The 25,683-nt window shown below is 42.1% G+C and overlaps 2 protein-coding genes across 2 annotated transcripts; both read left to right on the top strand.

The window, feature by feature from the left end:
• The first annotated feature begins 257 nt into the window (after positions 1–257).
• On the top strand, positions 258–1,614 carry LOC141627486 (F-box/kelch-repeat protein At3g06240-like). The gene is made up of 2 exons (XM_074440736.1): positions 258–1,420; positions 1,518–1,614. Exons 1-2 carry the CDS (start codon positions 258–260, stop codon positions 1,612–1,614), a joined length of 1,260 nt encoding a protein of 419 aa, XP_074296837.1.
• Positions 1,615–18,334: 16,720 nt separating this feature from the next.
• LOC141627494 (F-box/kelch-repeat protein At3g23880-like) lies at positions 18,335–19,519 on the top strand. The gene has a single exon (XM_074440741.1). It carries the CDS (start codon positions 18,335–18,337, stop codon positions 19,517–19,519), a length of 1,185 nt encoding a protein of 394 aa, XP_074296842.1.
• The last annotated feature ends 6,164 nt before the right edge of the window (positions 19,520–25,683 follow it).

A 25,683-nucleotide genomic window follows, 5' to 3' on the forward strand; every position in this document is an offset into this window, starting at 1 on the left:
TAAATAGGCTACTATATATTACCAAAGAAATTAATTTTTCTAGAACTTTTTATGTTCAACGAAAAGCCCACATACTTCTTGGAAATAATTATACAAAGTTAATTATCATAATTATTGGGAACCAAAATGTCCTGCACTTCAATCGATTCAAGCAGATACATGCATGCGTAGTTAATGCACCAACTCCTTCAACTACCTTAAATACTCTGATTTTTATTTGAATTTTATTTCACTAGAATCACTACCATCTACACAAAATGTCAGACGTAAATCCTTGTTTTTCTGAAGACATATGGTTTGAAATCCTTAAGAATCTTCCTGTAAAGTCATTAGGCAAATGTCGTTGTGTTTGCAAATCATGGCATTCCCTTATTGTTTCTCCTTCTTTTATGGCTGCACACCTTAAGCATTACACCCAAAACGAAGCCAATTCCTTAATTTTATGTCGAGAGATTTCAAAGCGTTCAAGAAACGAAAAATTCGAGCAGTGTATTTTCTTTCGTGATGTACTTCAGTTAAAACTAGGCAATAGACTTCACATCTCAATTTGCCCTTTCGTTATACCTCGTAGTTGGTTGTCGTCCGGCTTTTATTTTGTGGGATCCGTTAATGGTTTGTTGTGCATCTCTGATAATGGTCATGTTGACCGTATCTTGATATGGAATCCCTTAATTCAGAAATCCATTAAACTTCCAAAATCCGGATCGGAAGGAGATTCTATGGACGTGGGATTCGGCTATGATGGTCGGAGAAATGATCATCGGGTGGTGAAAATTAGTCTTTGGCCTACAAAAATGGAATATTTGGTAGAAGTTTACTCTGTTCAAGAACGAACATGGAAGACTATTTGCGCTAAATATTTGGTTGATAACTCGATGCATCCGGCGTCTGGTTCTCATTGCTTTGTGAATGGAGCTATTCATTGGCGTGCTCGAGACAAATGGATGCTTTTGTTTAATGTGTCGGAAGAAACATTTGCGAAGATGGCATTGCCTGAAGAACTTGTAAACGAGATGTCAAGAAGACGCGTAGGTGATTTTGGTCTATTCGAGTACAAAGGCAAGTTATCAGTGTCCAATTGCGAAACCATGTCACGTGACCTCAATGTTTCAGCACGTTGTCAAATATGGGTGAAACTTGACTATAATGTGGATAGTTCATGGTACAAAATCTTGTTTGTTGAAATGTTACCTAAGTTTTACAGTATTGGTACATTCGAATACTTGGGAGACAACGAGGAATTAATTGGGTTCGCTAAGGAAGGCAGTCGAGAGTTGGTATCCTATGATCACAAGACAAAGCAAATTACAGACCTTGGTCTTTACGGAATTAGTGACTCAACGAAGTTCAGAGCCTTTTCGGAGAGTCTTACACTGATTGACCAAAAGATTGACGATCTCACTGCTGATGAACTCGGAAGGTATATCCAAAGCGGCCTAAAACCACTTTATCCTATTTGCAGATGTTAGTTTCCTTAGCTTATAATTTTACAATGTTTGCTATACATTTGTATACAGGCCTGTCGATAATACTCCGTCAAATCGTCAATACCTAGAATATTTCTTTGGTGATCCGATGTTTGCACTTGGATTGGACTTCATCTTGGATCGGTGACATGCTGTGGAAGCGGATTTTCGAATTTTTGAATATCGTTTTTAGTTCAATTTACTCTGTTTTTTTTTTCCTATACTCCTTTTAGACCGGTTTCTATTAAGCTGTTGTCATTTTGAAATTTTATCGGTTTTGTACTAGATTTTGAAGTTTAAATTTTCATTTGAAGTTTTTTGGAATTGCTGGTGTTGAGATTTTCTTCTTATGGAGTATCATATTTTCATTGATGCATAATGACATTATTTTGTACTAACAGCAACTTGGACGGGCATAATCGGTCATGGCATCACAGCGATACCAGCATGCTGCTGAGGTATAGGTATATATTTCTGATTTAAGGGAACAAACACAACTTCACAGCCGGCCACTAACCTTAATTTCATGGTAATGCTTCATGAGCAACCAACAAAACTCACCATCATCAACACCAAACTGAAGCGAGTCAAGCTTAGACTTGTGTACATAAGATTCACTGTCATTGCGGACCAAACAAGTGCCCTTCTTTTGCTTACTGTGTCCAACTGTCTTATTTGAGCATTTAGAAGTAAAGAATTGGAGTTGTTTCGAGTGTAATGCTTAAGGTGTGAAGCCATAAAAGAAGGGGAGACAATGAGGGAATGCCATGATTTGCAAACACAACGACATTTGCCTAAGGTTTTTACAGGAAGTTCCTTGAATATTTCGAACCATATGTCTTCAGAAATACATGGATATACGTCCGACATTTTTAATAATATGAAAATGTGAGATAAATCGATGAAGTGAGCAACATCAGAGTATTTAAGGTAAAAGAAGGATTTGGTGCATTAAACAAGCATGTATCTATGTGGTTGTATCGTTTTAATAATTACTTCCTGCAGCTATTTGTAATTTCCTATAATTCTGTATCAATATTTCCAAGAAGTATGTTGGACATTGGAAATGATCAAATTATTGGTTTTAATCAATAAATTTGTCCCAATTATCAAATGAGACTGTCTAAATGCTCAAATAAGACAGTTGGATACAGTATACCACGGTGTTATACAATACTAATTTATACGTTTCATTTATCACGTAAGTGTGACCGTGTAGCCTATTCTTATCCATCTCGTGTATTTTTAAACTGTTGCTCTTGCTTAAGATCGTTAAATAGAGAATCACTATAAAATGAATGCTCAGTACATTTTACTAGGGTAATTATATCATAGATCGTCAAATACAAGTAGAACTTAAAACGATATTCGAATATTTGAAAAACAGCTTCCATAACATGGCTTATGGCACCGATCCTTGAGGAACTCCATTCGAAATGTATATAAGCGTCGAGAAATGATCAGCCTGCTTGATAAAAAAAACAAATGCATCATCACAGTACAAATAAATCCAATTATTTTCCAAATGCGCTCGAAAAATGACCAACTATTAAGAATTTATGGAGTAACTTACACTATTCTGATCTTCTTCTACCATTTTTCTGAATTAATCAACTTGGTCGTCCTCATCGTGATTCAAGTTAGCAAACAAATGATCTAGATAGTGACGACAATTGCCAACAGACCTGTATACAAATTTATAGCAAATATTGTAAAATTATCAACTAGCAAAGTTATTTTAGTTCGTTTTGGATGTACATACCTTTCAAGTTCATCAGCAGTGAGATCGTCAATCTTTTGGTCAAGCAATATAAGACTCTCGGAAAAAGCACTAAACTTGGTCGATTCACTTGCACGATGACCAAGCTCCGTCATTTGCTCAGTCTTGGGATCATAGGACACCAGCTCTTTACTGTCGTGCTTAGCAAACCCGATTAACTCCTCGTTGTCTCCCAAGTATTCGAATGTACCAATACAGTAAAAGTCGCGTAACTTTTCAACAAACAAGATTTTGTACCATGAACTATCCACATTATAGTCTCGTTTCACCCACTATCCCAGATTTGTGATAGGGCGCCACCGGGTGACGCCCAAATTGGGTGTCACCCTCTCACAACCATTTTTAATTGAAGGGGTCCCCACTCACCCCATGTGAGAGGGTGGCGCCCAAATTGGGTGTCACCCGGTGGCGCCCTTTCATTTTCCATTTGACAATGTGCTGAAACTTTGGTTTCACACGACATGGTTCCACAATGGGACACCGATAACTTACCTTTATACTCAAATAGACCGAAATCACCTATGCATCTGTTTACAAGTTCTTCGGGCAATACCATCTTTGAAAACGTTTCTTCCGACACATTAAACAAAAGCATCCATTTGCCTTGAGCACGCCAATGAATAACTTCATTCATAAAGCAATGAGAAGAAGACACCCAATTGATCGAGTTATCAATCAAATATTTAGTGCAAATAATCCTCCATGTTCGTTCCTGAACCGAATAAACCTCTACCAAAAATGGCCATTTTGTAGTCGAATAACTAATTTTTACCACTCGGTGATCATTCTTCTGATAATCATAGCCGAATCCCACTATAAACTCTAAATCCGTTTTAGATTTAGGAAGTCTAATGGATTTCTGAATTAAAGGATTCCATATCCAGATACGGTCTCTTGGGCAAGGAACTTCCCGTAAATCCGTATATTTCTCAAGATTTATGGCTCGAAATATTCAAGGAACTTCCCGTAAAAACCTTAGGCAAATGTCGATGTGTATGCAAATCATGGCGTTCCCTTATTGTTTCGCCTTCTTTTATGGCTGCACATCTTAAGCATTACACGCGAAACGATGCCAATTCGATAATTCTGTACAAAGAGATTGTTGAGAGTTCAAAAACATCTAGATATGTTCACCAAATTAGTCTCTTCCGTGATTTAGATATGCTGAAACAAGGGAATAGACTTCATACCTCTATTTGCCCTTTCGATATACCTCAAACTTGGCTGCCCGGCTTTAAATTTGTTGGGTCCGTTAACGGTTTGTTGTGCGTTTCTTATGTTAATTATTTTTGCCCGAAAGACCATTCTTATACGCAATTATCTTATGCAGGATTGTATACTGAAGATGGTGAGAATTTACAACCCAAACGTCACTTCTTCATTATGTTTCAAGTGGGTTATGCGTTGTTCAATCGAGTCATAGGGATGAATTATACGGACTATATTTCCTAAGTTGTCATAATGGAATTGAATCGTTTATCGTTGTAGTAGAATTCGAATTTAAGCTTTTATTTTGAATGAAGCAGACTAGTTGAGTAGCTAATGTTGAAATCGCCTTCACATTTTGTTTTTTCATTGATGCATCATGCATATGACTATGAGTATGGGCATGAATTGCGAGGTTCCGGGTTCGACTCACTGCATAGGCAGTATGCAATTATTGCATGGGAACTTTCGGTGTCCGTTAAAAGAGAGTGTCGGCTTACCGTGTTGTCGTGTATCTGTCGGGGTTTGGTGTCTTAAAGATGTATCGCTCTAGGCTATTAATGAGAGAGGTTCAGTATCGGCTTGGGGCTTGACGACTGATTTATGTAATTTGGTTAACACGAATACGGACACGAGATTTATCTGAGATAGAATGAGGTTGAACGGTTCGCAACTCGTTTACATGTGACACGAATACAAACCCGACTCGATCCAATATTTTACCAGGCCAATGAGCGATCTTCCTTCTACCTTGAATACTTTTTTTTTTGTACTGGAAAATGTTGACCCAAATTATGTTTTTCTGCACAATTATTGAGAACCAAAATGCTATGCAGATTAAAACTTACTCCCTCTATCCCGGTCATTTGTTGTCCTTTTCCATTTTTAGGTGTCTCAGTGAATTGTTGTCCTTTCTATTTTAGGATTACATTTGATAAACAAATTGGTCATTCACACTCAATTTCATCCACATGTCATTTAGTAATTGGTTCTCTACTCTTTCCTTGGTCTTTGTGCCAAAACCAAAGGACAACAAATGACCGGGACGGAGCCTCATGCATGCATGCGTGCTTGTTTAATGCACCAACTACTTCAAATTTCAACTACATACATGCTTAGTTATTTATTTCACTAGAATCGCTACTACTACCTACTAAAAATGTCCGACATAAATCCATGTTTTTCTGAAGACATGTGGTTCGAAATCCTTAAGAATCCCTACCTGTCAAAACCTTAGACAAATGTCGTTGTGTCTGCAAATTATGGCATTCTCTAATTGTTTCCCCTTCTTTTATGACATCACACCTTAAGCATTACACCCAAAACGACACGAATTCTTTGCTTCTCTACCGCCACATTTTAGATAACAGCCCGGATCACGAGCAATACCTTTTCTTTCTCGAGTCGGGTCGCGTCCCCACTCAACGATGTCACACCTCAATTTACCCCTTCAAGATAGATTGTCTTAAAAGGCAACGCTCTTACATTGTTGGGTCCATCCATGGCTTGTTGTGGAACATTTATCCACCAGTTCCACGTCTGCGAAATGTCAAATTTGGGTTAAAGAAGAAGAGTCGTCTTGGTGTATGATATTGAATCTTGTAGTGCAACATCCTATTTTTACGGGTCCATTTGAGTACTTGGGCAAGGATGCTAAGCTATTCGGGTTTTCTAGGACAACTGATCGAATGTTGCTATCCTATGATCTAATGACGAGACAATTTATTGAGCTTGGTCTGTATCGACATGTAACTTCTAAGTTTGCTGCATTTACTGATAGTCAGTCTCGTATTGCTCGATGAAGACACCGATCTTAACTCAGATGATTAACTCAAACGTCGCTTCTTCATTGTGTTCCAAGTTTATTATGCGTTGCTAAATTTGATATATTGGAATTAAATCATTTATCGTTGTACTAGAATTGGAATTTAAGTACGAATTATATTAAACTAGATAAATTGAAAATACAAATTTCCCGATCAGGTAAAGCTGTAATACGCATTCTTATAAATCATAAGTACGAATTATAGTACCTTTTATCAAGATTCAAGAAGAGTACTCGGAATGATTTAGTTACCCTAGTAAGGCTCTGTTTGGTAAAACAAACTGAAAAGATAGTTGAAACTCAAAAAGGTACTGGAAACTGAAAAGCTAACTGAAACCTGAAAAGGTAGATGATAAGGTAACTTAAATTTACGACCTGATAAGGTGACTGACTGGTTATATAAATAAATGTTTGGCAAACTAACCGAAAAGGTACCTTATTTTTATAAAATGACGTAAAAGGACATAATAATTATTTAATATATTATAAATTAAAGGGGTAAAAAGGTAATATTACCAAGAATCAGGTACGTACCTTATTTGAGCAAATAAGCTACTTGCCAAATACTTCCAGAAAAATAATCTACCTGAAATTTTTATCAAAAAAGCTACTTCAGTCAAAATAGGTATTTGAAATGTCTTGCAAAACGGAGCCTAAATTTCAAAATAATAATAGGTATAACGGTTTTAAATAAGGTGAACAGTTAAGAAACCAAAAGGCCACAAGATTATTGTACTGTATACAATTGTGTCGCAGTAATTTATGAGCCTCACGGTCACAGTGTCACACTTATGCGTGATAGTAAAGTAATACTCCGCAACAAAAATATACAGAAATTATAGTGAAAAACGGTTTGACATTGTTAGACGGTCCGTTTTTATTAAAAAAACGGTTTGACTTCGGTTTAAAAAAAAAAAAGTACTACTTATTATAACAGCGTCGTAAATTCTGTCCAATTATCTTATTTGAGAATTTGGATCGTCTGTTTGAGAATTAATGAAAGATGAGATAATTGGAACTTATTTATTGATTAAAACTATTCATTTGATCATTTCCAATGTCAACCTCTTCACACATAGAGTAAACCAAAAGTCCTTTTAGTTCCTTTTACTACTTTAAATACTCTGATGTTTCTCAATCTATCGATCTATCTCTCACATTTTTGTTCTATCTACTAAAAATAAATAATGTCGGACGTAAACCCGTGTTTCTCTCAAGACATGTGGCTTGAAATCCTTAAGAATCTTCCTGTAAAAACCCTAGGCAAATGTCGTTGTGTTTGCAAATCATGGCATTCCCTTATAGTTTCTCCTTCTTTTATGGCTGCACACCTTAAACATTACACTCGAAACGATGCAAATTCCTTAATTAGATATGTTGAAACAAGGGAATACACTCCACACCTCAGTTTGCCCTTTTCTAGTACCGCGTCATGGGTTAACATTGTCCTCCTTTTATTTTGTTGGGTCTGTTAATGGTTTATTGTGCGTCTCTGAATGTAAATATCTTAATCCGAGTGACCGTATCTTGATATGGAATCCCTTGATTAAGAAATCCGTTAAACTTCCTAACTCCACATTTACGGGAAATAATTCTGTGTTGGGATTTGGCTATGATTATGGGATGTATGACCATCGTGTGGTGAAAATTAGTTATTTGGATGCAAACACGCCATTGGTCGAGGTTTATTCTGTTCAGGAACGAATATGGAGGACAATTTCCGCTAAATATTTGGTTGATAACTCAATCAATAATGTTTCCTCTTCACACTGCTTTCATAATGGAGTTATTTATTGGCTGATTCTTACTAAAAGAAATGAGTTCAGTTATTCCCTTGGCGAATACTTGCTTTTGTTTGATGTCGCGGAAGAAAAATTTGCAAAGAAAAAAAAAATGTTTGTAATACGTTTGTTTATAGGCCGGACCCATCGTTGTCAAAAAAAAAAAAGAAAAAAAAATATAGGCCGGACTCAACTCGCGCGGCGGCTTTCTAGAATACAAAGATAAAGTTGATCGATACATAAAGTTTAAAAACTGTAAGTTAATTTTTCTTATAAGGCTTTAATTTCGTATGCAATGGTAAATTAACAAAGTTGTGTTTTTGTTTTGTATTGATTCATTTGGTTTTATCAAGCAGGTTGCTGAATGTTTATTTGATGATTACTTTTGGATGGAATTTCATCAACGATTGATGATTTTATGTTGAGACTAATGATGTTCGAATATGGGTTTTAGTTCAATTGCTTATTTTAATTAGTTCAATTGTTATTTATGAGCTTTACTATGCGAGTCTATTCTGGTGTTGTAGTTTGGGTTAGAAAATGTTTCTGAGGTATTTGGCGTATTATGTCATCGTACATCCTACCTAATGAAAAACCTCTTTTTTTTTTTTTTGTGCTAATCTACTTTAACTTGGTTATTTATCGTACATTATTCCTAACGATGATGTAGTATATTCGATGGAGACAAGAAAATGAAAATTCACATGTAAATATTCTGTGTTTAAGTTGTGAAACATATCATATATCAAGAAGACAGATATAACTAATTAATTAGTTTCACAATAACGATCCATATAACGGTCTTAAACTTGTCCGTACCATCTAACATCATGCTATAATACGGATGGCTAAGTCTCTATGGTTTTGCAATAAAACATTGTATTGTATAACCTTATAAACGGATACCTCCATGTCCTTATATTATGGAAAAGTGGTTTTTGGTTGATATTATTTAGGTAAAATATCACTTGGTTTCAGGGGCGAAGCTACCTTGTTGCAAAGGGTAGCCTTCGCTACCCCAAATCCAAAAGAATCGGTTTAAAAATTAAATTATGCTATCCCAAAATAGCTAGAATATTGACGAAGCAGCTAAATATTAATAAGCGCAATAAAAATACAAGAAGATACCAATAGCTCAGTGGTTAAAATTGTTGACTTGTTCCACTACATCATATGGGTTTTATGACTTCTATCCCTTTTTCAAATGTTTTTATTCTTTTTTTCCCCTCTGATGTATTATAAGTTAAAACCATTCTGCAAATTGCGACCTTTAATTTTACAAAACAAGATTACTCGAAATTTTTTTTGCTATCCCATATTTTAAATCCTAGCTTTGCCCCTGCTTGGTTTAACATAACACTTTACAAAACTTTTTTTTATACCAGAATTAGGTTATATAGGTTATATGAAATATGTTATTCGGTTGTTTAATTTTTTTTGGGAAGTTAGCTTGGCTTAGGTTGAATAGGATACTTTGTTGTAAAAGAAAATTATATTGTTACGATATCGACATGTTAAGATATCGTTATATCGTAGCGAATAATATTGATATTATATTATATAGTGTTTTCATTGATAGGAGATACTAGGTTTACATTTGAGTCTATATATACGTACTTATCGATTGTATTGAGACACGAACGAACTATAATAATAAAACAATTCGCTTTATGAATTTCTCCCCAAATATCGTTTCATAATTGATGGGGCATATTCTGCACCGCTGACCAAGTCAACATATTGAGCAAGGTCAAGGATATCCACAGCAAAGTCAACGACTCAGACAGTCTAGCCGATGGAGCCCATCGGCCTGTCACTTGGGTCCCGGCCAGGCAACTAGCCAGCCGGGGCACATATCCGCGTACTCATATCCAAGGCCCTCGGCGAGCCTGCCACAGGTCCATCGGCCGAGGGTACAACGGTCTTTCCACCTGATAGCCACTTGGCCACTTGGCCACTACGTGACAAAAGGTGAAAGCCTATAAATACTCCTCAAACTCCATTGAGGAAGGGATCCACAAATTGACCTAATAACCACTATTCATCTGGTAATATCTTCCTTATCTCTCTACAATACACTCTTAGCCAAGTTACAACAACTTCTCTCTAAGTTTACTGACTTGAGCGTCGGAGTGAGTACGCTCGGCCAAAGCCGAGCCCTCAGTTTGTTCATCGTTTCAGGAGACCGCAAGGAGGATTCAAGCAAGGACATCATTCTACGAGCTACGAGTGGTAACAAATATCTGCTCTGGAATTACACCCGGAACAATTGGCGCCGTCTGTGGGAAATAGACACTAGAAGCTAGTCACATTCATTCCCAAACAACAAAAACAAAAACACAAAAACCCACCCAAAAAGCCAAGAAGATGTCGAAACAACAAGAGGTAGTCACAACCGACGAAGCCACGTTCTACCAAGATGATACTTTTCACCATTCTGGAGTAGTACAACCCTCCACCGGCGGAGTAGTCCAACCGGAATTCGGAATGCCGATAATACCGGACACACCGCCGCCCGCCAACCAGGTCACCATCATGGGACAGGTGGTTGACGTAGCAAAACTGAAGACACTCCTGGACCTAATTGGGAGTACACCAGCTCACACAGGCACGCCGACACGAGCGGCGGAAGCCGTCCAGGAGGCCAGGGCCCAGAACGTGATTCCAAGAAACTTGAACGGAGCACTGGGAGAAGCAGACCCTATCAAGACGCCGGAGGAGCCCAAAGTGGTCGTGGTAAACATAAGTCCTTCTCGCACTCGGGAGAGGACAACGTCGCCGCAACACCGACGAGGCACACCCCGGGGGAACCAGCGAAGCCTGACTCAGGAGAGTCGGAGAAGAAGCCCAAGTCGAAGAAGGAGTCATTCCCGCTACGAGGAGAGAAGCCGGACTAGGAATGCGAGGAGTCGGTCGCCGCGTGTCATCCGACACGTGGTCAAGCAGCCCCTCAGTGATTATGTCCTTGACACCGCCGTGCCACCTAAGCTGAAATTGCCGGCGTTCACGTACAAAGGAGACAGTGACCCAACCGACCACGTCGAGGCCTTTGAGTCTTACATGTCGGTATGGGAGCAGCCCGATGAGGTCTGGTGCCGGGTCTTCCCGACGACTCTGCATGGGATGGCTCAGAGTTGGTACAAGGGGCTTCCCGACGGTTCGGTATACTGTTTCGCCGACCTAAAGGACGCCTTCTTAGCCCAGTACTCTTGCAACAAGAGGAAGGCCGTGGAGACATCGGACCTCCTAACTATCAAACAGGAGGAGGGCGAGTCTCTACGAAGCTATGTGAAAAGGTTCGACGGCAGGGTACAGCAGATTCGGGAGATCAACCCCGAACTGGCGGCTTTCGCACTAATGAAGGGCCTCCCAAAGGGAAACTTAAAAGACGAGCTCATCAAGCACGGGGGCCTGGGCCTAGACGCCGCGAGGAAGATGGCCGACCAGGCCATCAAGGTGGAAGATTACCACAAAACCTGGGTAGGCCCCAGCGAAGCCGAGCCCTCAGAGAAGAAAAGCCGCCGGGATGATAGCCCGGATGAGAGACGCCGTGACAATAACAGGTCACGGTCCGATGAGAAACGCCGTGACAATAACAGGTCACGGTCTGATAGATCTGCCAAGAAACAGGACTCGGCGGGCGCCGGGAGGAGTTCGGGAATGTTTTACCAAAGGCATTACCATGACAAAACCCCTCTGGTCGCATCGGCCGCCGAGGTCTTCGCCCTGAGCAGAAGCGAGGGCCAGAAGTGGGAACGGCCTCCCAAGCCAAAAGGAGACGGTGACTCGAGCCAGTACTGCGAGTACCACGGTAGCACCGGCCACCTCACTGACAACTGCCGGCATCTGAAGAATGCCATTGAAGAGCTAATCCGGAAGGGGAGCCTCGACAAGTATGTGGCCAAAGGCCAGAAGACTGACGCCAGCGGCTCAGATAAGAAATCCGTTTTTCAACGGATAGGAGTTATCCATGTAGTCATCGGAGGTAACGAAAACGGTGGGTCGGCTCATGGGCACAAACGGCACCTGAACGAGCCGTGTCGGCCATCAACTTTGTGCCCAACACAAATACCCCGCCTCGAAAGATTCCCGATATGACTATTGGAGGGAAGGACTACGGGGGAGTCATCGCCCCTCACAGCGACCCACTGGTAGTCAACTTGGACATATCCAACCACCTGGTAAAGAGGTGTCTGATTGACACAGGCGCCTACACGAACATCATGTTCAGGGAGTGCTTTCACAGCCTCGGCCTAAGAATCAAGGACTTGAGCCCCTGCACCAATCCACTATACAGCTTCTCCGGGGCCGGCCTGGTACCCCTGGGTTCAATTAGATTACCGGTGATGTTCGGTGAGGGGAATGCGGCTAAGAATGTCTTAGCCGAGTTCGTAGTCATTGACGGCTCGTCCGCCTACAACGTTCTCATAGGCCGAGTCACTCTAAGCGATGCCGACGCAGTGATGTCCATCCGGGCCCTCACCCTTGTGTACGTCTCGGACCGGGGGGAAGCGCATAAACTCGTCTCCAAGGACGAGAAGGACGAGGTGGTCAACGTCCAGATATCTGCCAGAGGAGGCAACATGCAATCCCTCAAAGTGGCAAAGCAATCGGAGAAGGGGAAGAGCTCATCCTCAAAGCGGGAGGGCGACCTCATGGACGCAACTGACGGCTGACAGGGAAGGAGCGCCGCTGAAAAGACGTTAGGGAACTAGTAGACCTTGTGTAGCGGCGGAGGTGTCCAAAATAGCTGTGGGCACCCCGACGCATTTTTTTATATCTAATGTAAAATCGACCGAGTCTCCCAACAAAACGTTCTTTTTCCACAGTCACTAGTCATGAAGAAGCCGACGCCGGCTCACACTGTCACTGACAGGAGCGGCGGTCGTTATGAAGAAGCCGACGCCGACTCACACTGTCATTGACAGGAGCGGCGGTCGTTATGAAGAAGCCGACGCCGGCTCACACTGTCACTGACAGGAGCGGCGGTCGTTATGAAGAAGCCGACGCCGGCTCACACTGTCACTGACAGGAGCAGCGGTCGTTATGAAGAAGCCGACGCCGACTCACACTGTCATTGACAGGAGCGGCGGTCGTTATGAAGAAGCCGACGCCGACTCACACTGTCATTGACAGGAGCGGCGGTCGTTATGAAGAAGCCGACGCCGGCTCACACTGTCATTGACAGGAGTGGCGATCGTTATGAAGAAACAGACGCCGGCTCACACTGTCAACTAGACAAGAGCGGCAGTCTCTACCAAGAAGCCGAGATCCGCTCACACTGTCAATTGGACAAGAGCGGTGGTCTCCATGAAGAAATGTAGCGCTGTGGCAGTCACCCCAAATAGTAGACGCTTCGGCAGTCACTTAAAGTGGTAGACGCCGCGTAACACGTTATCCAGGAACAGACGCCGGCTCACACTGTCAATTGGACAAGAGCGGTGGTCTCCATGAAGAAATGTAGCGCTGTGGCAGTCACCCCAAATAGTAGACGCTTCGGCAGCCACTTAAAGTGGTAGACGCCGCGTAACACGTTATCCAGAATGCAGTACGCCGCTCACACTCAATTGGACAAGAGCGGTGGTCTCCATGAAGAAATGTAGCGCTGTGGCGATCACCCCAAATAGTAGACGCTTGGCAGTCACTTAAAGTGGTAGACGCCGCGTAACACGTTATCCAGGAACAGACGCCAGCTCACACTGTCATAGACAAGAGCGGTGGTCTCCATGAAGAAATGTAGCGCTGTGGCAGTCACCCAAGTGGTAGACGCCGCGTAACACGCTACCCGGTAACAGACGCCGACTCATACTGTCGTATCGACAAGAGCGGCGGTCTCCATCAGAAAGCAGATGCCGCGACAGTCGCGGCCAGCACGGCTGATAAACAAATCAAAATGCCTTAAAAACGTTAAAAACAGTTGAGATACACACTCTAAACTGCCTCGGCCAAGCCAAGGCGGAAACAAAAAGAGACGCTCAATTAATAACGTAAGAGGGCAACTTAGGCAAAAACGAGAAAAGACCTCGGCCAAGCCAGAGGCAAAGTGGAAACACTAAATACCGTTGAGACGCTCAAAAGAAATAAGGTAAAGACCTCGGCATGCCGAAGGCAAAAGAAACGAACTCTTATTAATAATAACAGTTTACAGGCTGGAGATGACGGCCGTCCCCATTGGGATAAACCAAAACACAACCTACCAAAGTTGTACAAAATACAAGGAAAGAAAAGCAAAAATTACGAGTATCATTTGAAGCGCCAAAAGATGGCAGAGAGGAAGGGCTTAACAATTGGCTCCCGAACAGCTGAAGCAGATCTGCTGTAAACTTGTTCTCATCAAACAGCACATAGTAGTATGTGGAGAGCTGAAGCAGATCTGCTGTAAACTTGTTCTCATCAAGCAGCCCACGGTATTAGTGAGGAGCCGAAGCTATCTGATACGCCGGGTGAGCCTGGTGACGACCGCCCGCCTCCCTATGCCTGTCGCTGCTCACCATCAGCAGCGGTAGCCGCATCCTCTTCAATGGGCAACCCAAAGACTTTCTTGGCGGCCTCGGCTTTGGCCTCGGCGTCATCGCCGCCCTCATTCTCTCAGCTTCCTCCTTGGCCGCCTTAGCCTTCTCAGCAAGAGCAGCTTTCTCCGCGGCCGCCTCCTTCTCAATCTTCGCCCTCACCGCCTCCTTGGCCCTCTCCGCCACGGCTTTCTCCTTAGCCGCGAGCTTGTCATCAAGCAGCTCGTCATATTTGCCCCACGGAAAGGAACCATCAAGAGGAAAAAGCTCCTCGATCACTTCCCTGGCAGCTCCTTCGGCCAAGTCCCGGAATTCAGCACACAGATTGGGGAGCATGACGGTTTGGAGCATCTCAATGTCCTCCTCCTTCTGCTTGATGATGGCCTCTTTGCCCCGAATCACCTCCGCCTGGGCCTTAAACAGGCCCTTGGATTCGTTCCTCTGCTGGAGATAGAGGTCGGCACGCCCCTGAACAAGGTTACACTTCTCCAAAGCGACTTCGCGCTTCGGCCCGCGCAGCCTCGGTCTTGGCTCTCTCAGCAAGGACCTCCTTTTCAGCGTCCTCCCTGAGTTTTCTCTCAGCCAAGAGCGCCTTCTCAGCATCTCCCCTAAGCTTCCGCTCATTGAGGAGATCCAGCTTCGCCGACGCAGCCACCTGTTTAGTGGCATTACGCTCATAAACAGCTCGAGCCACGGCCTTCTCCTGCTCCTTGAGACGAGCACCGGTAGCCACGTTCCACCTTGCCAGCTCCCTAATTAGCTTCGTGCCTTCCTCTATAAGCTGGGAGACGGAAGCCTTCTGGGATGAAGGGACGGTGGTAACAATTTGACCACCACTGCTGCTGGGCCGGGAGGGGGAAGCCTTCTGGGATGAAGGGTTGACGGTGACGCCTTGATCACCAACTGCCGCGCAGAGGACCCCTCCTCCACCGCCGCCCAACGAGAGCAAAAGCCGATCGCGGTTGGTCTCGCAAAAATTTAATAAAGACATCGGTATCAACGTGTATCGACATATCGAAAAGCCTGGCTAGATTTGAGTCACGGGATAGATAGGTACCATGCTTGGCCTTCTTGGCGGGAGGAGGCACCTCTCTCGCCAAAGATGAGAGGCATCTTCTTCCTCTTACGGATGAGGGGAGATCCCTCCGCATCAGAGTCCCCCTCATCAGGAATATCAACAATCTCCACCTTCTTGGGGGGGGGGGGGGGGGGATAGGAGGTGGAACCGGGGTCGATGCCGTTTTCCGCGTCCGACGCACTACACCGCTAATGACCCTCGCCTGAGCCTCCTCCACGCTCAAGCCCTTCACCCGTTGTTCCATAAGATCACTCGGCGACTTCCTGCGGTCGTGGGCTAAAGCCTTGGGATGTAAGTTAGCAACGGTTCCATCTTTGTGCAGCCCCATTCTCCGGAGAATATCCTCAGACAAGTCCGTTCCAAAGTGATCTGCGAAAGAAACAAAGCAAGAGTTAAGGTAGGGGAAATGAATCGAAATTCGAGGAACAAGAGCATTAAGAACGGCGATGGGCCTCACACCGACCCCACTCACCCTTTGCTAGGGCCGGTATGAGGCCGACATGGCAGAGCGGCTCATCCCGAAGGATGATGTCTGCGTCGGGGAATCCATCTTTTCGGCACCCCACTCTTGTCCACCTCAAAGAGCCTCGGTGCCGACCTCTCATCCTCCTTGAGATAGACACTGCTGGCATCCATTTTGAGCTTCTTCCGGAAACCCATCTATCGTGCTCCGCCTTGAGTCTCACACCGCAAGTTAACTCGGTCTTTGGAAGGAGCGAGGCGGCGGATAGTCATCCGGCACCTTAACGTACACCCACCGGCCTTGCCAGTCCTTGCAAGAAGAAAGTTTGTCAACAGAGACATAACCCGGCTCCATTTGCACACTGTACCATCCGACGCGGCCAGAAAATGGTTTGAGATGGTGAAGCCGGCGGAATAAATTCACCGTTGGGGCCTCTCCCTTGAAGAGACAGAGCCAGACAAAGCCGATTATGGTCCTCATAGCCAACGGGTGCAGTTGTGCAACGGCAACGTTCATGGCTCTAATAATGGCCATAACGTACCCATTCAGCGGAAACCGGAGCCCATACTCCAAATGCCGCATATACACGCCGGTGTGGCCCGGTGGAGGGCAACAAACGGCCTGACCCTCCTCAGGGATAACAATTTTGTATCCCCTACCGAAGAAAAAATGGCCCTCGAAAAATTTGTCGCCTGAACAACTGGCGAGCTTATGAGTCCAAGCACGGTCAAGACGGACCTTACAGGCGTCGCCGTGATCCAGGACGTACTGCCTCCCTTCATTAGGACGAGGCCTTTCCACTTCATCACCGAAATCATCACCAAAATCACCATAGGAATCGTCATCCTCCCATTCCTCCAAAATTTGAGGATCAACTTCAGGAGAAGGAGACCTAGGGCCCCCGACGCAGTTTACTAGGTCCAAAGATCAACGAAGACATGTTCGCAACAATTACTAACGAAATAAAAGAAAGTTTGTTTGATTACCTTGAAGAAATACACTCGCCGGATCAAAAACTCTGAAGATTAGAAGAAATGGAAACCCTTGAAAGTTTAGAGAGATGGAGATCTTGGAGGAAAAATTTGAGAAAATGAATTTGGTGGCCAAAATCACGGAATAACTGCCCTATTTATAGGGAAAAGCCCACAAAGAAGGACCAATCAGGGCACGCCCATGAAGCGTCAACCAATCAGCGAACAGACACGTGTCAGACATGCAACCACGGAATGTCAATCGTTGCAACAGTCAAGTGTCAATCAATGCTACAGTTACCAAGCGTATTCAACACGCCCATTCACATCTCTTCGCCTATTCATCTCCCTCAACAAATTCCTAGGTACCTGCTATCCGCCGGCCACATGATCGACCAAGCCAGGAAGCACGGGCCGGGGCAATCAAAAATAACCGCACTCTCGGCCCTGGTCTCGGCCAAAATCACATTCTTTCCCACATCGGATACCCTTTACGCATCCATGTGGAGGGGGGATATGGTACGGCCTAACAAGAAACACGCCGATGCATCAGAAGAAGCCGATACCAGAAATTTTGCAAAAATACTTACGCAGAATATACGCTCAACATACATCGGAGCCCATACCACGGCATAGACTACGCTGGGGGCAAATTGATGGGGCATATTCTGCACCGCTGACCAAGTCAACATATTGAGCAAGGTCAAGGATATCCACAGCAAAGTCAACGACTCAGACAGTCTAGCCGATGGAGCCCATCGGCCTGTCACTTGGGTCCCGGCCAGGCAACTAGCCAGCCGGGGCACATATCCGCGTACTCATATCCAAGGCCCTCGGCGAGCCTGCCACAGGTCCATCGGCCGAGGGTACAACGGTCTTTTCACCTGATAGCCACTTGGCCACTACGTGACAAAAGGTGAAAGCCTATAAATACTCCTCAAACTCCATTGAGGAAGGGATCCACAAATTGACCTAATAACCACTATTCATCTGGTAATATCTTCCTTATCTCTCTACAATACACTCTTAGCCAAGTTACAACAACTTCTCTCTAAGTTTACTGACTTGAGCGTCGGAGTGAGTACGCTCGGCCAAAGCCGAGCCCTCAGTTTGTTCATCGTTTCAGGAGACCGCAAGGAGGATTCAAGCAAGGACATCATTCTACGAGCTACGAGTGGTAACAAATATCTGCTCTGGAATTACACCCGGAACAATAATAAATAAAAATCAAATGCAATTTGGAATCAAATCAAGCATGAAGAATATGATAGAGGACGCTCCTTTGTCAGATGTAAACCCTTATTTGTCTCAAGACATATCGTTCGAAATCCTTAAGAATCTTCCTGTGAAAACCCTAGGCAAATGTCGTTGTGTCTGCAAATCATGGCGCTCCCTTATCGTTTCGCCTACTTTTATGACTGCACATCTCAAGCATTACACCCAAAACAACGCCAATTCCTTAATACTCTACGAAAAGAAATCGGAAAACGGATATACATATAACGAGCATTGTGTTCAATTCCGTGATTCGGATAAGTTAAAGGAGCAGAATTCGATTTGCGATTATACATGGCCTTACTTCCACCAATTCTGCTCTGTCTATGGTTTGTTGTGCCTTTTTAACAATGATAATCTCTGCATCCTTATTTGGAATCCCATACTTGAAAAATGCATCACACTTCCTAGGACAACAATTAGGGACACAGTATCTGTGGTGGGATTCGGCTATGATTGTCGAAAGAGCGATCATCGGGTGGTCGTAATATATTTTTCAAGTACAGAAACTCCATTGGTTGAGGTTTTCTCAGTTCAGGAGCGAACACGGAGAATTATTTCTGCTGATTATTTGGTTGATAACTCTATTATTAGTCATGGCTATCTTACTTCCGCGAATTGTTTTGTCAATGGGTTTATTCATTGGTTTTTTTGGGACATTAAATTCCGTCCCAAAGCATTGCTTCTGTTTAACGTCTCTGACGATAAGTTTGAGACGATGGAGTTGCCTGAAGCTATTACAATCATGGAGAAAGTTGAGAGTTTCAGTATCTTTGAGCACCAAGGTATGCTATCAGTCTCGCATTGCAATCTACTCCACTACTGGAAAATTCGATGTCAAATCTGGGTGAAGCGAGAATACAATGATGCGACTTCATGGTTGAAAATCATGGATGTTATGCCGTTACCTGGTCTTTCTCATACACTCCCATTGCATTATAAGGATAAGAATGGCGAGTTAATCGAGTTTACCAAGAAATTCAGTGATGGGGCTATGTACTTGGATATGACGAATAATGGTCATCTTAAGGAGCTTGGTTTTCGAATTACTCAATATACGACGAGGTTAAGTGCTTATTCTGAAAGTCTCGTCTTTCTCGACCAAGATATTTCCGATTATACTGATGACTATGCTCAACTCAGATGGTACCTTCTAGCTAATTAATCTCTCATCCCCTCATCGGTAGATAATTTAAGGTTTGTTCCACATTTACGATACAGATCTCGAATGATTACTAAGTTTGCTGCGTTTAATGAGAGTCTCGTAGTGTAATTGAATCGTTTATCATTGTACTAGAATTAGAATTCAAGCCATTTTTATTGATGACTCTATGCTCAACTCAATCAGATGGTAACTTCTAGCTAATTTAATTAATCTCTCACTAGTGTAGATCCCCGTGCTACAGCACGGTATTTTTTAGTTTTGTTTTATAAAGAGACATTCTCATTAAATTAATTGCATAAATTAACTGTACCTTTAATGTTATAATGTACTAATATAATCTTAGTAAGAGGTAGAAAATGAAAGTTTCTTTATTTTTGTCTTAAACCATTTTTATATTACTTTACTATAAAAATTAACTCTATAATGCTATATCATTGCATGAAACTAATTTATGATATTAAATTTCAATTAAGTGATGTAAAAATGTAGTCTAATTAAAACGCATATAAACCTTATAAAAAAACAGGTAAAAACAGTATACCACACACTTAAAAAGATGATTTACGAATAAGTAGACTAATATATTTTTTTTAATTAAAAAAATACATTAGAATTGTTACGTCCTTTAAAATATACACCATATTTAGAGTGTAACGGATGAAGGATAAAATAAAAAATAAATTTACGTAATTTTAAGGTGTAAGTGATGACAATAATTATGTTAAAGACTGCATAAGAAGTAGGTTTCCGTAATTTTAGAGTGTAACTGATAAAGAATAATATTTATAGAATTGAAAATGATTGCATAATAAATTATGGATTTTAATGAAAAAGTCATAAATATGAATTTTAATTAAAACATTAGAGTTTAATTATAAGAATATATTAATTGAAAAGATATAATGTAATGAAAAAAAAAATTACTTGTTACCTTATTTAGCTAGATGCTTTTTGGAGGTAAAACTAAGAGAATTTTTATTTTCTTAGTAGTAGGGGGATCCCCTCATCGGTAGATAGTTTAAGGTTTGTTCCACATTTACGATACAGGTCTCGAATGATTACTAAGTTTGTTTGTTGCGTTTACTGAGAGTCTCGTATTGTAATTGAATCGTTTATCATTGTACTAGAATTAGAATTTAAGTTATTAGTTTTGAATGAATCGGACTAGTTGAGTATCCGGTGTTGAAATCGAATTTTTTGGCAAATTTGTGTTTATTAGCAAAATAATTAGGGAGTTGGGGTTGGTTTGAAACTATTTTGCCCAACGATGTCTACGTCATCAGTTTTTATTTTTTTCCAGTTTTTATGTTAAGCCGCTAAGTTTCTTAGCGGCGGCTTAATTTTTTTTTCAAAAACCGTCACCTTCAAACACTGATGACAGCCTATTCTAGAAATGAATAACCACTAAAGCCGCTAAGAAACTTAGCGGCTTCCCTATTTCTCTATTTTTTCATAAACTAATGGCATTTATTATCTGAAAAATGATAAGGAGACAAAGCCGCTAAGAAACTCAGCGACTTTTCCTAAAAGTTGGAAAAAAAATGAAAGTGATGACGTGGACACCGTTGGGGCAAAATAGTTTCGAATGAACCCCAATTTCCTAATTATTTTGCTAATTAACTTCAATTTGCCAAAAAAATCGTTGAAATCGCCTTCACATTTCAAATTTTCATTGATGACGAATGTGATATTTGTTTTTGTACTACGTGCAATGAGCCAAATGATTTCCTGTAACCCTCTAACTATGTAAGACTATTACATACAGCCAATGTTGTTAGGATCGGGATTTACTTTGAATCGATGGTGATGGTCTCAAGTTAAACCTCGCAAGTGCACGATTTTATCGCTGTACACTTTAAAGGGTCGATCCCACAAGGAGTATGTGATACGAATTTTACTCGAGAGAATAAAACTTGTATGAGTGCAGCGGAAACAAAGAAAGAACAAACAAGATCCGAACGTACTAGGTACGACCCGATCTGATTTGTAAGGATATTTGACAAACTAGACCTATAATTTGTCAATGGGGTTGATTGAACTCAAGACCTATTGAGAAACAATCTAGTTAGACTCGAATCGCATCGAAAACTAACTGAATTTTGGTATGTAAACTACACTCCCAAAACAATAAAAACACAAGTTTTCTTATCTTATCATTTTTTTGAATACCCCTTTACATTTAGCTCCAAGGCTTATAAATAGCCTAAAGAGGACGACTGATCGAGCAACCAAAGGCACTGAAAAGTCCCTCTTAAAAGAGCTAATTAAGACCATTATTTAAGTTAAATTAAGACTCCTTATTAGTGGCAATTAAACAGGAAGCTAAGGAGCTAAATTAAGACTCCCTTTATTAACTAAGATAACAAGATAAATTGTAGATTTGTCACTTGGTAATATTCGATGCAGACGGTCCAATGTAAGATACCAAGCAAACAAAACGAACCATCGAAGCTATCCATTATCGGATCAGTATGTGGAGTACTAATCGTTCTAATTCACCGGTTTAGCTAAGTCGAAAAATAACAAAGAGGGTGGTAACAAACTAGCACTAAAACTAACAAATTTAAAGACTATAAACTAGACTAGATGAGAACAAGCTAAAGATAAAGGATAGATCAAATAAAGAGAGGGACTAGAACTCGGTTCTCCCACAAATATAAGTAATTCCACATATTAATCGTCTCGGCTAATCAAACGGGGTAGAAAGGTAAGGGGGAGACGGCTCTAATTCGCCTAGAACCTCCCTTCCGGTCTCGCACTAGGACACTAGCTACTCCGACTAACCCCCCTCCCGGGTTCGAAAGCCGGTCTCCCTAACTCAAAACCCGACAACCCCAAGAACATGCATTTTCCCAAGGAGGTCAAGTAAATGGTCAAGGTCATTAAGCACTCATCATATTCCGGGTCATCCCACTCCCCCTTCCGGAGGTCGATTTCAAACGCTAGTCTAGAGGCACCCTCCCTCGGTTCTCCCTTCCGGTCTCAACCTTAGTCGGTTACAAGGTCAAATCTCGGGTGTCCAACTTACAACCTAACCAACTTCCGTTGGTGGACGAGGGTCACAATTCGACACTACCCAAAAACCCAAACCTTAAACATGCAAAATCCTCTAAACTACCCTCACCAATTTCCCCCAACAATTAGCCTTAATGATGATTAATTAATGAAATCACCCATACCGGGTCAAACCGAATCCTAGAAGGAGACTACTCACTAATCATGTTTCTAAAGGCTAAATAAACAACAAAGATAGAATCTTTAAACATAGACATGGATGAAAGATGAATTCTACAACCAAGCATGCAAGAATCCAACAATAATTATGAGGAAAAGTGATTTTAATCTAATAACAAGGTTTATCAAACTAAAAGACACAATCTTTAACCAAATCCACTCAAAGATTAAGTCTTTGAGGACAACTAGCAAGGATGAACCAAGGAAAGAGAATCAAAGAAAAGATAAACAATGAAAAGTCCAACAATGGTGAAAACAACAACAATTAAACAATAAAGATGCTAACTTTGTCAATAACAATCAAACAAACTTGAAGGACAAAAGAAATGTAAGCAAATGAAAATAAGGAGAGAAATAATACCAATCTAAAGCAAGAAAGGAATTAGGATAGAATAAATAAGGATAAACTTTCAATCTTCTTCTTACAACCCAACTTCAATCCCCTAATTAATTGAAGAACTTGCTTAATTAGGGAATGATTAACAAAATAATTAACAAAGTTTGAAACTTGGAAGAGGAAATAAATTCAGATCTGGGGTTGTGTGTCTAAACACGATTTTTGGGGAGTATTTATAGTGTCCTCTTACTTAGGTTACAAAAAAGGGGGATTAAGACAAAACACGGGTAGCAGCGACCGCCAGCCGGTCGACCGGCGGCCGGCTGCCCATCCGGCGCCGAGGAATCTCAATTTTTGAAGCTTGAATATGCCATTGTGACGGCCCGCCGGTCGGCCGGCTGCCGGCTGGTCGGCTCAGGGTCATCCTCCTTCTTTCCCTCCTCTTCCTTCTTTGCTATCTTCCTCTTGTGCCTTGTTTCTTCCCAAATTTCCTCTAGCTAGCTCAATTACCTACAATAGAGCACCGGAATCGATAGTAGCGGGAATATGGAGCAAAATGCAAGAAAAAGGCCTAAGATCGTGCCTAAGTAGTCCAAAAGATTAGCAAAAGAAAGGGTAAAAAGGGGCCGAATGTTCATTCATCAAATCTCCCCACACTTGGTCCTTACTCGTCCCCGAGTAAGTCCTCAACCGTCGTACAAGGCACTACTAAGATAAATACGGAGAGTGGGTACACAATATAAGCATCACTCAACTAAGCTACTAACTAAGCCGATCGAGTATTAGCGCACTCAACGCCCCTTCAACTCACAATTTGACACCCATGAGGGAAGAGTGCCCTATTGCAAGGCAAGTTGGGTCTTGCTACAAAATGGCGATGCATCTATCGTGAAAGCACGTGATCAAGCAATAGAATACATCTCAAAAATGGTCCACTTTCCTCATCTAAGTGGCCGGATTTTTCAAGCAATGAAACACGGTTTTGGTCGGGAGTACCGTCTCAGAAGTGCCAATTGAGGTGCCAACCCCCTAAGCATGGCCCAAGCAACCCTTGTGTGACCAATGCCCAAGAAACAAATTCAAGAGCGGGGAAAGGGGAAGAAAGCAAGTCCGCCGAGAATTACTAAACCGACACGAGATTCAACCCAAAGACCCATGACTAAAGGGACCTAGGCAACGACATCCTCACGGTTTTCACCCGTCGCTCATTGAAAGAACAAGGTGATTTTTGTGACAAAAAGTAACCGAAATCACTCTCCTAACTCGACTAGCGAAGATGTGCCCGCAATCTAATGTGTAGGACCGTCCTATGTCAAATGAAATGCAAACAAAGATAAAAATGCATACAATATGAAGCAAAGGGTTGTAACGGGGCTAAGGAGAAGGTCGAAACGGGATTGGTGCAAGCACCGTTTGGATATGTGGAGCTCAAATCAAGAACCATCGACACAACACATCCCATTTCTTATTGCAACACATGAGACACGTCTATGCCCTAACATAGCATGGATCACCAATACTATGCAAAAATTGCATAAACCCAACTCAAATTGGAAAAAACTCAAAAGTACTCCTATTATTTCAACAAATGGTAACGTCTACACCGTAACAAAGGCTCGGGTTTCCCAGCCATGCAAAAAATGTGTAAACCCGACTCATTTTGGAAAAACATCAATTTGCCCTTTTATTTAGCAACGGCTTTTTCTACCCCGTTTAATGATGAGGAGGGGTGTTGCTTGCCTCTTTCTTTTCTTGACAACATATATACAACACAAGTAACTCATTTTTTCGATTTTTCATGACTTTTTCACTTTTATATTTTGTTTTTCATTTCTTTTTCAAAACCTCTTATTTATATACAAAACCAAATTCACATCAAAATCCGACCCAAGTGGACGTGCAAGCCATCCACAGTCACGACCCAAATCACTTCCTACAACACAACTACAAAAACCGACCAATTCTTGATTAAGGAAGGGTGGTTATGGGAATGTAGCTATTTATGTGGGTTTGCCAAATGAAAATGCTAAGCTCAAAGGGGGTGAATCAAAAAGGGAAACGATGTAGGGGAAAAAACAAGGCTATTTGGCTATGTGAGGCTCATAAAAACTGATTTTCGCTTCATATCATGTGCACAAAAACGTAATGCAATTTCATAGTCTAAGGACGCAATGACACACTTGTGCGTCTAGATGTGACACGCCTTGCGAGGAGGCCTACTCTCAAACCTAAATGAGGGCGGGGTATGAATGTGCCCACCCTAGGAGGCTCTACCTTTACCTTTGAGTAGCTAAGTCGAGCCTTAGGTCTAGTCTACGGTCCTAGGTCTCACAAGATCGGTCTAAACTCATTGGTCAAGTCCGCTTCCCTAGGCTAACTAAGAGGTCACGGGTGCGAGTCACGGGAAGGGGGAAGGCACAATTGGGCACAATAGCTCATCATGGGGGCACTTGGTTCCCTTCCTAGACCATGTTCATGCAAAACATTTATTTACAAACGGATGCAAGATTTCAAATTTGAAAAACATGTATATACACGGACAAATGCATGCGAAATATGGAAATGAACATAAGGAAAACATGCAACAACTTGA

The sequence above is a fragment of the Silene latifolia genome, chromosome 2 (genome assembly GCF_048544455.1).
Source record: "Silene latifolia isolate original U9 population chromosome 2, ASM4854445v1, whole genome shotgun sequence".
Taxonomy (NCBI): domain Eukaryota; kingdom Viridiplantae; phylum Streptophyta; class Magnoliopsida; order Caryophyllales; family Caryophyllaceae; genus Silene; species Silene latifolia.

Bases quoted from the DNA above. Each gene is read 5' to 3' on its own strand.
- LOC141627494 (XM_074440741.1), top strand. From the start codon at position 18,335: ATGAAGAATATGATAGAGGACGCTCCTTTGTCAGATGTAAACCCTTAT.
- LOC141627486 (XM_074440736.1), top strand. From the start codon at position 258: ATGTCAGACGTAAATCCTTGTTTTTCTGAAGACATATGGTTTGAAATC. The intron at 1,421-1,517 runs GTATATCCAAAG...ATTTGTATACAG, and splicing joins ACTGCTGATGAACTCGGAAG to GCCTGTCGATAATACTCCGT.